The sequence below is a fragment of the Nematostella vectensis genome, chromosome 10, assembly GCF_932526225.1.
Source record: "Nematostella vectensis chromosome 10, jaNemVect1.1, whole genome shotgun sequence".
Lineage (NCBI taxonomy): Eukaryota > Metazoa > Cnidaria > Anthozoa > Actiniaria > Edwardsiidae > Nematostella > Nematostella vectensis.
In genome coordinates, this window is record NC_064043.1 from 10,270,413 (window position 1) to 10,284,628 (window position 14,216).

General features: G+C 39.8%; 2 protein-coding genes and 1 long non-coding RNA gene across 3 annotated transcripts; 1 reads left to right on the forward strand and 2 right to left on the reverse strand.

Annotated features, from left to right (window-relative positions):
- Positions 1 to 539: 539 nt before the first annotated feature.
- LOC5519201 lies at positions 540 to 3,936 on the forward strand. Its single transcript, XM_032364035.2, has 5 exons — positions 540 to 1,266; positions 1,565 to 1,705; positions 2,390 to 2,579; positions 2,782 to 2,935; positions 3,311 to 3,936. Exons 1-5 carry the CDS (start codon positions 949 to 951, stop codon positions 3,366 to 3,368), a joined length of 861 nt encoding a protein of 286 aa, XP_032219926.1. The 5' UTR covers positions 540 to 948; the 3' UTR covers positions 3,369 to 3,936.
- On the reverse strand, positions 3,224 to 5,429 carry LOC116603070. Its single transcript, XR_004290466.2, has 2 exons — positions 5,264 to 5,429; positions 3,224 to 4,210 (listed from the first exon to the last, which is right to left on the reverse strand). It is a non-coding gene; the product is annotated as an uncharacterized LOC116603070 (long non-coding RNA).
- Positions 5,430 to 6,308: 879 nt separating this feature from the next.
- Positions 6,309 to 13,970, reverse strand: LOC5519266 (putative ammonium transporter 3). Its single transcript, XM_001639051.3, has 8 exons — positions 13,858 to 13,970; positions 13,442 to 13,757; positions 10,583 to 10,793; positions 9,835 to 10,213; positions 8,873 to 9,068; positions 7,993 to 8,052; positions 7,697 to 7,773; positions 6,309 to 7,388 (listed from the first exon to the last, which is right to left on the reverse strand). The coding sequence occupies exons 3-8, from the start codon at positions 10,790 to 10,792 to the stop codon at positions 6,658 to 6,660; spliced, it is 1,653 nt and encodes a 550-aa protein (XP_001639101.3). The 5' UTR covers position 10,793; positions 13,442 to 13,757; positions 13,858 to 13,970; the 3' UTR covers positions 6,309 to 6,657.
- Positions 13,971 to 14,216: the final 246 nt, after the last annotated feature.

Here is a 14,216-nt window from a genome sequence, read left to right on the forward strand (position 1 = left end):
AAAAAAATACAAGATAGTTGGAAGCCCCCAAGCTAAAATTTCGATTACAAATATCAGTTAGTAAACACAAAGGAAAAATAAATCCAATAATAGACCTTCGTACACAATGAAAATAACATTCTATTTCTTTTTTTCTCTGTTTTCAAAGGTTTAATACCTGTCAAAGAAATTCGCAAAACTTTATTTGGCTCTAAACAAGAAAAAAATAGCTGATATCAGTAATGACAAACAAATAACCGATAAATCCAGTTATCTTCTGGTAAAAAAAATAACTTAGCAAACGAAGATAATTCTGTTACGCACTTTATTTTCTGTTGTACAAAGCTCTTTAAACCCACCAAACAAGGTCAGGGCTTTATTCAGCTCAAGAACAAATAGTTTTAACAATTTTTAAAAAAAAGCAAAACCTTTATTCAGCTAAAAAACAAATAAATGAAAAAGCAAAACCTTTTTTGCTCATTTAAATAGACAATTACTTTGATGGTGTGATCTTTAACAGCTAATTTTAAATTCAAGAAGATTGTCTGAATGTCGCGTCTCATTTGCATAAAGATGACGTATCCTAAAAAGTTTGCATCTACACTCACTCTTTGACGCAGGGATAAAAAACCAAAAGCCTTCAAGAAACCAAAAGTTTGGCTACAGGAGGCAAGACGACGGAAAATACCATTCGCTATAGTGTCTCATTCTGTACGGGAAGCTAACTGGATGCAAGTTTTGTCTTTTGTTACCCTTAGTTGTTACTTGGGAAGCCATTTAAGGGTGCTCAAGCAGTTAGCTGGCCTCAAACAAGTTTAGTACGCGTTCGTGATCTCAGAGGCGTCGAAGAACATTTAAGTTATTTCAGAAAAAAAAGACTAAAAGAACTAATAATCGTCGGTTACAATACTATCAAGGCACCAGTTATCTTGGTTTATTGGTGGTAGTTGCACTAAAACACGGTATAAAATGCATGTTTTGTTGGTCTGTTTTGGGCTTGGAGTTGCTTTAGGGGGTGCGATGGCGGAAAGAAAACATTTACAAGCTCAAAGTGGACAAGTCTCGCTCAGAGATAACTTTAACGTTAGTTGGAGTCTAAACTTTACGAAGAAGACGATCGAGTTTGTTATCAGCGCTGAACTCGATTACAAAACAGGTTGGATAATGGTCGGATTAATGCCGAAAAAGAACTCTGCCAAACCACGAAAAATGATGCAAGCCAGAGGCGATGCCTTTCTGCTGTGGGCGTCAAAAGCATCTTCAAAGAAAGTGCATTGGCAAATAACGGTAATACCCGAATTTCAGATTAATTTGAAAAAGTTATAGTCACTTAATGTTATTATTTTCATATTTGCTAGTCATTTTTAAATTGCCCATAATTATAATTATCTTTTAATTTCCAACCCTAGATAGACTGAAATCGCCAATATTTTTATTCTTATCGGAGTTTTATCGGAGGGAAAGGCCCTAAAAATATACGAAATACATAAATTTCAATATTCTATTATGCGCTACACATGCCCTTTGTTACAAGATAAATTTATGCAAACCTCCTACCGAGTATTTACATCTCATGCTTTGACAGAATTGCCACACATCAAAAGGGAATTTGACCATACAGCGCAAGCCATTGTACAGCCTGAATGGCATCAAGATGTCAAAAGTGTTCAAAGCAGTCGTATCACGACCCTTCCCATCTGCAGACAAGATGACCCCAAAACACAAGGTAAGGGTATTTTAGTCACCAACAGGAGGGGAGGGGAGTAGGGCATCGCGGCGACACAAGCTGAAAGCATACAAAAAAGGCAATAACAAAGGACGCTTTTAATAAAGGAAAGGGTTAGAGAAGGGACGCCCACGCTGCGTGCCTGAACCCAGGGCCGATCACAGGGCCGTAGCAGGGGGTGGGGGGCAATAGGGGCACGTGCCATCCCCCCCCCCAATATTTTCAAAAATTATAACGAAATAACCAGTAGGGGCGTGGCTGTCCCATCATTGTTTTCTTAATGTTTCTGTATCGTGCCCCCCCCCCCCCCCCAATAATTTAATGTCTGCCACGGCTATGGACCAAGAGGATTACTCGGATATCTCAGATAACTGGGGGTACCTGACGTTTTGGGGATTTGAGTTGAAAACCTTTTCTGGTATTTTGCTGGGAATAGAATTCAGGGTAGGATACTTTTTGCGTGTAAAGTTTTATCCTCGTATTTTTGGGGGGTATAGAATTCAGAGTTAGTTGGACCCCCCTGTCATGTATATGAGCTAAATGACCGATTTTTTTTTATTCCACCAACCCCCTTCCCCTTTATAGCTTTTCTAACGAGTCCGTCCCTAAGTACCCCTATCCCTCGGGCCTTGTGTTGATATAATAGTTGTTCCACTCGTTATTGTTCTCTGCTAATTATTGTAGCATACAATGCCATGCCACTCCATGTATATCTTTGGATCCATGGGGATGCAAAAAAAGGCCAACATAAAGTGGAATAAGTTTCTCGAGGAAACCAGATCTGATTGGGATGATGCGTTCAATGCTGTCCCTGTGGACTTTAAGGAAGAGGGGCAAACAGCTGGAAAGACAGAGGATACAACAGAATACGTCGGTAGGTATAAATAAGCTAGCAGGGGAAGGGGGCATATTAGTGCAGAGGACATAAAATCTGCTCCCCAAGCAAATATTTGGAGTGACTTAGGGTTGCACCCCCATCAGATAAAATTTTCAGCCCTGCTAAAGACCTCTTCAGCAATATAAATTGTGGTCTTATTTGCTTTTGGTTGAAACCATTGCCTTTCTTTGTTACCCAGTTGAGATGGCAAGAAAGCACTGGCTGGGTGTGGTTATTGGTACTGCTGCTTGCCTGACGGTGGTCATTACAGGCGCTGTATATTGCTGTACCAAGAAGAAAAGCTATCAAGACTTGTACACAAGAAGGAAGGTCACTTATCCATTCTATAAAGGGTAAGTAAAAGGACATTTAAGGTCTCTGTTCATCTGTGTTCACAGTGCTTTTTACAAACTACCAATCACTACTATCAGAGCTATGTATTGTTTTAATGTTACTTTTTTCAGGCAACAGTTGAGATACAGTGAAACCTAGATATAACAATACTCAGTATAAAAAAATCGAGGTGCAACGATCACAAGTGGGTCCCACCAACAGAAAAACATGTATTTTTTAGCCTATATCGTTTTATTGAGATTCCACAGCACTTGTCTATGCCTATCCCAAAAAGCCAGAAGCAGCAATCATAATAAACTAAAATTTATTTGTAAAACTGATGGTTATGATAAAGATATCAATGTAAGTGTTTAACTGTCATTTTCTTTTGCTAGTGATGACACTGATGACGATGAAGCCAAAGTTTCCTTCCTCTCATCTGAGCACACATAGATAGAGAACCTGCAGCTACTCCTGTAACAAAGTTTACTAAAATTATAGACAATGTTTCCTTGTTAAAAATGTACATTCACATATTGCATACTATAAAAAATAAGCAACAATGAGTTGTGTTGAAGAATGCTATACAAGAAAATCAATCATGTTGAACAGTTCTGCAAGTATGGCACAAGATGAGTAGGTTAGAGTATAGAGTATAATATAAAGGAAGCCTTTTTGAGGGGCTTGACCCAGGAGTTTTTAAGATAAAGCACTTTGCTCTCCCAAAAGGCTTAATTCTACATGTTTAACAGATATAAAAAAAAAAAAGAAAAATAACATTTGTAAGCAGCTTAGTAATATTTGCAGACAGAATTGTAGTAAATAATAGTACCTCATTCACAGGTAAATGGCAGACAACATTGTAAGATATTTCATAAATGTTTTGTACATTTTTAATGATAGATACCATTTATTCTTTTGTAGAATAGCCTGTCTAAATGGTGCTTCCTTCAATAACTGTAGTACAGCATGCAGGCTGTTATAACATATTGAATTGATAATAAACTTTTTTATGTAAGAACACTTGTATAAATCCAAGATTTCAAAATTGTGACTCCAAAGTCCCATTTTGTAAATGTCTTGCATCATCCACTTGTGCATACAGATAGTAGCTAGCTCAGTCTTGACATTGTTTTTACATTGTATTGTTTTATTGTCTTATAGTCCCAACATTAAGCAGTCAAAGAATACTCTTCCAGAGAAAAGTATACCCCAGTCTTCACATACAACAGTCTTCACAAACAGCATTGCAGTCTTCATTTACCATCATGATAAAAATTCATATATATAAGGAGCTGAAAGAGAGGAAAACAACATAATCACTTGTGCATTTAAAAAAACTTTGGGTTAATCAAACAATAAGTTCAGCCAAAGTCATGTGCAATTTTGGAAAATTACTCCACCAGCAAATATAGGCTGTGGTGTGGCTATCTGAGGTGTCTACTCACTCGTTCCGCTTGTTCATTGTCATAGACAATTACTGTACAGTTCTTGATAATATATATTTGGCGTAATAAAAATAACTGGCTTTTCTTCGCTGTCAGTAAGCTCTATTCTCGCAGCATGCTCACACTGAAACTCAGAGTTACGCAAATTTTGCAATTCAACTCCACCTTTGGGAATTGAGTCCGTGCATGGAGTAGCCGTGCTCTGTCTAAATGTTAATTTTGATTGTGAACAGTATTGATCTAATGAGCTTTTCAAATTTGTGCAATCAACCACCAACTCTCCTTGGTTTTCTTGCAGGTCAATAATAACCACAACCTTGTTTATTTTTTTTCCAAAAAAGTATCATCAAGTTTTGTCTCTTTGTCCCTGTCTGTTTTTTCTTTAAATTGTTATTTACTAGGTATAGATCATGTAATAAGTCAGTTAAACACTGGGGACGGAGGCAGTTTGCCGTATAACAGCCTAACATTACATATTTAAATACTTAACCAAGGTATACCCCCTACTCCCTCCCTCAACTACTGTAGCAAATACAAGGAATAGGTGAGGGCTGCCCTCTCAACAAATACGCTTGAATCTTTCTTCTTTGATGTGTGTTATCTGCAAATGTCTTGGCCAACTAAGAGATGATCATAATTAGAGATGAGATGATCAATAATCTTACTTAATCTCTAAAAATATATTATTCATTGAGTTCCTTGTATAAAAACAGATTTTCTTGTAGTATTTTAGTATTTTATTTATCTCAATTTTTATACAAAGAAAACAAATAAGTACCTAACAATTTGTCCAACCTCAGATACCTAGACCTAGGGGAAGGATTAGCATTAAAGTAAGTATATATGTAACTAAACCATAAGCTTAAGTTATAAGTTAATTGCCCATTCTTTTAGTTTTACCTGCACGTAAAATCGCTACGTACGCCACAAAACACTTCATAGTAATAAAAACAGCTTGCTTTGCTGCTTTCTTCTCAGCATCAATGCTGGATTTGTCAGGAGAGGGCTCGGCAGACGTGGCGCGGAACATGTCTAAATCGCCAACACTTGAAAACCCACAAACAAAATGGCCGCACTTAAGCTGAGCCTGCAATCTTGTTTAGCGGTACTTACCACAGGTAACCCAATTAACCTAAAAGCACTGAATTGTGTGGTCTTTGAGCATGTGCGCAAAGCTGCAAACCCGTACGCTTTTGTAAGCAAAAATGATGTAGATCACGGCCCTTAGTAGAGCAATGGTGGCAAAGGCATAAAACTTATGTTTCGGTGTACTTTTTATTTTGCTGCACTAATTCAAATTATTACATTCTTTCCCAGTAGGCCCCTAACGTACCTCAATATTATTTACATTTTGTTACTTCTTGTAGTATCATCTTTTTTTAAAACCTGTTCACAAAGCCACGGTATAAGGGAAAATTCCCTGGGAAGGAGGTTGTTTTTCTATAATGTCTATTGATCTCAAGGTCTAAAAGTAATGGAATAAAGAATGTGAGGTAAAATTTGTGCGCAGCCCCTGTATACGCGTCTGCAACGGAGCAGAAGCGGAAGCTAATTACAAAAATGTACAGGGATCTACAACGTGATTTTATCGTTCAGCTTCTGTCAGACAATTAAAAGAACCGCGTAGTTTCTATACCATTAGTCTTGAAGGAATCGTAGAGTTTCTTACATCAGTGTGGCTCATAGGAAACTGCACTGGGGGCACGTGCCCCCCCCCCCCCCCCCCTCAATATTTTCTTAATGTTTCTGTATTGTGCCCCCCCCCCCCCTCCGAGTAACTTAGTTACATTAAATCAAGTTTAGATGTTTTCTTGCAGAGGAATGGTTGTATCTTCAAAATAACTACAGCAAAGAGTCGCTTATAGACATTCTTCAAGTATCACTAGCTCTCGGCTCAACATGATTACGGACACTTCGCAGTCAAAAGCAAAAATACTTCCGCAAAGGATTTTAAATCTTTTTAATTGCATAACCACGGGTAGGTATAAATTTTCTTTTCTTTATGTAGCGCTCTTGGGCTCTTGTACCCTGCTACCAGAGGCTTCTCCCTTGTTTCTCTCCATTTGGCGGACGCGAATGACTACGATCAACGAGTCACAGAGGAGAAAGCTCTTCTCGCAGGGTAGGGCACTGGGGGAACGTGCCCCCCCCCCCAATATATCGAGGCCTGCTACGGCCCTGTGATGACGTCCCTAGTCCCTAGTCCCTAAAACTATAAAAAACAAGCAAAGTCCCTTAAATAAAGGTCATGTCACCACTTCTATGGAATCAGGTACTCGGTGAACAGGTCCATTTTATGAGTTCAGCATACCGGGGGCTTGGCAGTCCCCATCACTCAGCACTGTGCCTCGCCTAGCTACCAGAGACATTTTGGGACTGCTAATGACTTGATCAGACGACTCGGGGTCGCTCAAGTCGTGATGCATGTCTAATATAGCCCCTCCACCTCTCCGCCGTCCTTTGTAGACTTTTGGCGATTCCTCATTTTCTGCTTCGTCCAGTTTGACAGTGAATGCACATGGAGCTGGACGAATTGCAGAGTCGCGCCTTATTGTCCCGATCTTGCTGTTCAGAAACATGTTCAAGCCAATTATTGCCTTCATCTGTTTAGTGTTCTCGGTTTTGCGATAATCCATCTCGTGCTCCACTGCATCGCAACCGAGATTCTCTTCTTCCTCCGTTACTCTAAGCCCAACCAGCTTGTTCAGAATCATCAGGAGAATGAACGACACGGCGGCGCTCCAGGCTATCAAGGCCACGACGGTCAAGAGCTGTATACCCAATAACCAGCCGTTACCGCCTTTTAGTACTCCGTTGATGGTCGAAAAATGTTCAAGATTATCCACCTCAGTGAAGAAGCCTACGGAGACTAGGCCCCAGATTCCTGATAAAATGTGCGCGGCCAGGCACCCGGTGGGGTCGTCAATTTTGAGCTTCTGAATGAGGTTTCGGCCGAAGCAGCTGAGTACGCCACCAATTGTCCCGATAAGAATACTCTCCCACGGGCGCGCAAGAGGGCAGATACCTGGATGAAGCACATTGACATAGTGTTATGCTATGCTCAAAAGAGTATCTTTTTGATACTAGGGATTAACCAAGCCACAATATTGTGGCCAGCTCAGACTAGTCGCGCATCTATAGAGTAGTCGCAGGAGCGACCCTATTGGCCGCCTAAAGCTGTGTTTTTTAGAAAATCTTAGCCACGCTTTGCACAGTGATGTAAAAAAGACTTTTGTTGTATATCGCTTGAATCTAGTGATCCTAAGAACGGCAATTCTAAAGACATCGTTGGAGCCAATATATTGTCCTTATTGAGGGGTAATCCTTACGTACCTGTTACGGATACCAGCCCTCCTAGAATACCAACGACGACATAGCTAACGTCAACTTTTCTGTTATAGCGCGCATAGCTGAAATGGAAAAAAATTGTTGAGAGTTGTTAGTCCGAAATATCTGCTAGAGTATAGAAGGCTATACTTGCACCTGGTCAAGGTTTTAATCACGTGAAACAATGATCCATATTTTTTTCCATTTCTGGTATTTCATGAGTACATACAAGCACCCTATGTGATACAATCCTACTACGATGCTTGCGTATTCGCAAAAGTCGGGCAGATCAATATCTTTACCTGTAAGAAAACGCAAATATTCCTCCTCCAATAGATGCATTCAAAGTGTTAACGGCGGCCCTAAGAAGAAAAGAATATGAAAAAAAAGTTACTTGTGATAGAAGCTTAGCTGCTACGACCCGAAAGAAGAACCCGCCCTATTCGTCGTAAACTTAAGAAGGTTATACCTTTTGGGGGACGAAAGCGGTGGAAAAAACACAGAAACTTGCTACATGCAGTGGATATCCATACTCATATACAGTGTATGAGCTTGAAGCGAACTCCCCGCTAACTTGTGCTTTCTTTAAATTGTTCACTTGTTCATTAGATACAATGTTTAAGTTATTTTTGTGCTCGAATAACTCAGGCGCTGCCTAGGGGATACACAGTGCGCGCAAGCACTTCCCTTCAGGGGCGGATACAGGGGGTGGGTTGGGTGGATATCCACCCTCTTTTTGAGTAAGAAAAAAATGAAAAGTCACTTTTTTTGAAGAAAATAAATGTCTGAGGGACGGGAAGTACTGACTATCGCCTGTTTGACTTTGCTGACGCGAAAAAGCCAATTCAGCGTGAATATTGTAAGACCTGTGACCTACCAAGAATCACTGGATCAGTTATAAGCCGTCTATCCGGCCATTATCCAGCCCCAATTTTGAAAGCCTGGATCCGCCCCTGCCATTGCCTGCCAAATAGCGGGTCATTTTGTACAAATGATACTTATAACTGCGCACCCCTCCCCAGCAAATCCCAGGTACGCGCCATTAATTCAAATTCTCTTAAAAGTTATGTTTAATATTCCACTTTGTGGGTTCTACTTATTGAGGTCCTACTGTTCTATATATGCCTGCACTCCTCTCTCCTAGACACTACTGACATTCGTTTAATTGGCAGCCATACTTACCTTGCTGCAAGCTGCCATTTCTCGCCAGTGATTCCAAATGTACTGCCGCAGTTAAACCCCAGCCATCCCCACCAGAGGACGAATAGACCAAGGATAGCAGTCACGGGCGAGCCCATAGAAAGAGGCTTGGAACAGTTAAACCGACCAATCCGCGGCTTGAGTATAATAGTCGCCACTAGACCTGTCACGCCACCAACTGCAATGGGAAGTTAAGGATGTAACGATGTGACTCAAGTAATATCTTGTATCTGATACGTCACTAATCTTATCCACGTCTTTAGACTTATCCTGCGTTTACAACACCAGGGCAAAGCACAAGATGCTCTTGAGAAATGCTGAGGGGCTTGACAGGTGAACGAAATCAATATTCAAGTTTGTGTGCGATCGTGGAGTTTCTTTTTCTATTTTGAAATAATGTATAATTAGGAATAATATACAGCAACCAAAAAAAAAAGAATCCATGATTAGAGGGTTAAAATAAAGTGCGAGCAATTGTTTGTAGAAACTTGAGATTCCCATTGGAAGGATTCAACAAGCACAAAATCTGTACATAGAAAATCGGGCTGCCCCTTTCAAACCTTGTACTCCCCCTACACATTTTTAAGGAATGGATGTTTTGATGCAAATGAGAACTAGGCACAAATAAGGTAATAGCCTGAGGTTATGAAAAATTAAAATAAGGTAATAGCCTGAATATAATACAAAGCTTGAGCTTGTACTCCCCCTACCCATTTTTGAGGAATGAATTTTACAAATTCAAATTAGGCACAAGGTAATGTAGCCTGACTCACCAGACGCGCGAAAATCGTTTGCCTTAACTCTATCGTCAGAGGAAGGTAAGCAAACTATCTCCGCACATTTGTTTAAATTATAGAATGTTTTGAACAATGGGTCACCAATTAGGCAAACCGCAATCGCGGAGTACTGTCTAATAGCCAATAGCTTATGTATATTTCACATACCAACGTGCACAACGCCACACCCAGCTATATCGACAGCGCCAAGTGTCGCAAGCCATCCGTTCTCGGCCCAGACCCAATGCGCAGGGAAACAGTACACGAGAATTCCCAGTGATGAGAACAGACAGTACGACTCAAGCTTTGTTCTCTCTGCCATCGCTCCGGACACTATGGTTACGGCTGTCGTAGCGAAGGAGAGCTGAAAGAAGAACTTGGAAAATATCGTGCCCATCTCCGGTTGAGTTGCATCGGTGAAAAACCGGCCGATGCCGCAGAATGCGTTACTGCTCGGGCTATCTCCGAACGCAAATGCGTAGCCAAACGCCCAGAACGAAAGCCCTCCGAAGATGACGTCGACAACGTTTTTCACCATAATGTTGACCTAAGAGAAAAGCTATAAGTAAGCGTTTGAGGAAATAGCTAACAACGTCAGAATGATATTGCTAGCAGTCTATAACAACAAGAAAACCTATAGATCTCAAACTCGGCTTTGTATTGCCAACATACATACTTCATTGAAAATGAATATTGTCAGTCATCCAGATACTTTGTTAATAAGGGAATTATAAGTCGATTTCTCAACAAGAAAAGAGGGCTCCGGTTCTCCTTGTCACACACCTGGGACCGGGCCCTCTCCTCTGTTCCTGGAGGGGACTAAGTCACTGATGAAGACTGATGGTCTCGGTCGAAACGTCTAATTTCACGTAATATCAAAATTCCAGAAATTGACTTATATTTCCGTTATACATACTTCATTCTTCCTTGAGACCATTCCGGATTCCAGCAGTCCAAATCCCGATTGCATGGTGAAGATGATAAAGGCGCTGGACATGACCCAGGTGGCGTCATCCCAACTTGACACCCCGGTTAGTCTATACCGGTGGGTGGTGACGGCTACTGGGAGGCTGGTCGTATTGACGCATTGGCTAAGGTTACCGGTAGCGTTTAGGGACTCACACATCCTAGATATCAATGGTGTAAGGGTTAGTAGCCTGCTAGCCGGCTTTCCAGTGGGTTAATTGGGAAATTCCTGTTTTGGGGGTCGGATTCCTGTGGCGACCAAAAAAAACCTTTCCCCCCCTCCCCCCAATCTTGATATTTTTTTTGCGCCACGGGGATCCTGAACAAAGAAAACACACAGGAGAGCCGGCTCGCAGGCTAAAAAGGGTTAGATTATTAACCGCTATTTGACACTCCCTCTTAATTCCAAGTCAAACAAAGAAGCCCTTTCGGCTAATTCAATTCTTGCAGATGAATGGCTGCATTTTCAAAATAAGTAAAACAAAGGGTCACTTATAGACATTCTAAAAGAATCACTACCTCTCGGCTCAACATGATTACGGACACTTCGCAGTCAAAAGCAAAAATACTTTCGCAAAGAATGTTTAATCTTTTTAATCGCATAACCAAGGTTATAAATTTTCTTTTCTTTATGTAGCGCTCTTGGACTCTTGTACCCTGCTACCAGAGGCTTTCCCCTTGTTTCTCTCCATTTGGCAGACGCGAATGACTACGATCAAAGTGTCACAGAGGAGAAAGCTCTGCTCGCAGCGTAGGGTTCTTGTAGTTGAAGTTAACAAATTGGGTAAGGGGGGATTTACCCTCCATTTGTCTTTTTAGTACACTCCTCGTTTTTTTATATAAATACGTTGATACCCATTGATATTTTTGAAGCATTTTCATGGATGTTCTTATGGATATTCCTCAATTAAAGTGACTTCGCAACCCGAAGTTTACATACCAGGCGCCCGAAATTGCTTGAAAAGCGAGAGGATGACAAATTTCGTGTTTATCGAAATTCCCGAGTTTTTAGGGACCCGAGAGAGTAACGCGAGAAGTCTACGGGCCCGAAAAGTTTTCGGGAGCTTCGAGAAACGGACCCCCAGCTATAAGTGTTATATAAAGGATATTACCAAATGAAAAAGAATTACAAATAAAATTTAAGGTCGCTCTTTAATACTGCATTTTATAACGCATCACTCTGAATCAGAAAATATTTTGCTGGTATCTGAGCCTTGGTATTTTCTAATCATTGGAATAATATCAGGCTGATTTTTGTCCTAGTTAGGGGCCCAAGCAGCAGGGTAGCACTATCGGTTAAGTGCTAGACGATCACATATCGGTTTTTTTCAAAAAGCTATTTACAGTTAGAAAAAGGGGTTCCTATTAAGTATAATACGCAATTAAGAAAATAATGTGAGAGATTTGGGCAAAAATTGTGCGTTTTTAAACTCAAAACGGAACGAACGTTCCACACATTTAGAAAAGAAGGGGTGGGACATAAAAAACATCATTGCATTGTACGTACCCATACATTATCGAAACTAAATCATCTGTGTAAAGCCAAAGGATGTATATGCTTAATACGAAGGTGTAGATAACCTAAAATATTTGTTCATGCAAATGATGGCCATTTATCTAGGAAAGCAATAAAGCAGTTACAGCCCATTAGAACGTTGCTTCAAACGTTGGTTTAAATTATGGAAAATTGTTCAAGTTTCAAACTCTGACGACTATTCTTGTCATAAGGTTAAATTTTATTCGTGAATCAGGGGCTTGTGGGATAGTACTATCTACATACCAAATCCAATACAAAATTTTATCCAGACAACAGCGGATATATATATATATATATATATATATATATATATATATATATATATATATATATATATTGTTTACATTTTGAACAACGGCAAATGCAATGAAACAACGAAACCAGTTATGTATAAGACGAACGAGAAAAAATCAAATAAAAGAAGAAAAGGAAACGGTACTACTGCGGTTAAAAAAGGCAAACAAAATGAACAGACGTATAGTTCTTGGCTTTTTTAATTTATCAGAACAACTATTTGTTATTTCTGACGTAAAAAGCTAGAGCAAACGTTGTGCTGTGAAACTGAAACACAGAGCAGTAATATAATAGTAGGAGTAATTGTTCTTGGAATAAATAGATAAATATTTTTTTATAGTGCGTTCTTTTGAATTTAGTCTTGAATTTTGCGAATTATTCAACTGCTGCTCAAAAAACCGCGGCTGTCTCTTTTAAAGGTCATTTTGTCTATATAATTTTAATTTTCTATAAAAAGAACGTCTAATGTAGTATTTTTGTTTGCATACTGCGTTATGACACAACATCTTCAATATCTTCTACAGCCAGCTGTTTTATCTTTAAAAAGACTCTTCCTATAAAAACATTTATAGAACAAAATTCATAACCATTAAGCAAAGAAAAACAAAATTCACTGATCGTGTATACAAAATTCACCCGAGTGTATAAAGGTTTAAGAAAATAAGTCTGAATATATTTATAAAGGAAGCAAAAGATAATTTAAACCTAGAGTTACCCTTTGAGTTAGTTCAGCGACGCAAAAAGGAGAATGTGAGTTTTTTTCGCTCGTCAATACCTTTTTTTCTCAAATTCGGTCCCATTAACTGTCCTCGAGTTAAATAGACGTAATTCATTTAAATTCAGGTTTATCTCTTGGTATATTGGTACCTTCAAATTATTCAAGTGGATCACGATAAAACCCTTTGAGCAAATTTGTAGTTAATCTTGGTATCGCCGCTTCCAAACAGGTTTTTCAACGACTGAAAGATAACAACTTACCTCACCGCAGCGCCGGTTCTTCTCGCTTGCCTGTCGGCGATACTCTGTGATCTCCAACTAATTTTCTAGTGTATACGATAGTTATGTTTCCAAGGAAATATTATTCGCTACAGAATCCATGGTCAAACAGTGTTCTTAGCGGCTGCCTTGCTTGTCACATATGCTCATGTTTTATCCAAGTTTTTTGAAGTTCTCGTTGAGAAGACGGGCAGTGAAGATAGTGGCTGGTAGCGTCACGTCTCCTATGTCTGGTCCGTTTTCATGTTTTTGCTTTCGATAACAATTTCCTGCTCTCCATATTAGGCATTTAGTACACCTGCCGCGAGACGGAGCAAAAACAAAAAACATATTAATTAAGGAGTTTGTGTCCCAATTAGCAAGCTTGTTGCTCATACTATTTTAGTTTTAATACTTACGCAACGATGATTTAAGTGAAATTTCGGTGATCACCGTGGAGAATAAGACAATTTTATTTTTGGGGGCTTGAAAACGAATGTATGTAGTTAGTACATAGCCAGGCGCTTATTCATGCACGGATGGAGAGACTGGGGGCTGTTGCGGAGCTAGGACGAGGGTGAAAGCTGCTTTTATCAGGAATAAGGGGCTGCCGGCCAGTGTGTGATCGCGAAGGCAAAATCTTGTGCAAGAGATGCTAAAAGTGTGAAAATGGGAGACAGGGATGATAAGTGATATAAATACTGGGGTTCGTTCCCTTGATACCTTTGGTCGCACAGAGGGTCTTTAAGCGTGGTAAAACGGGAACCGATATTCGCCT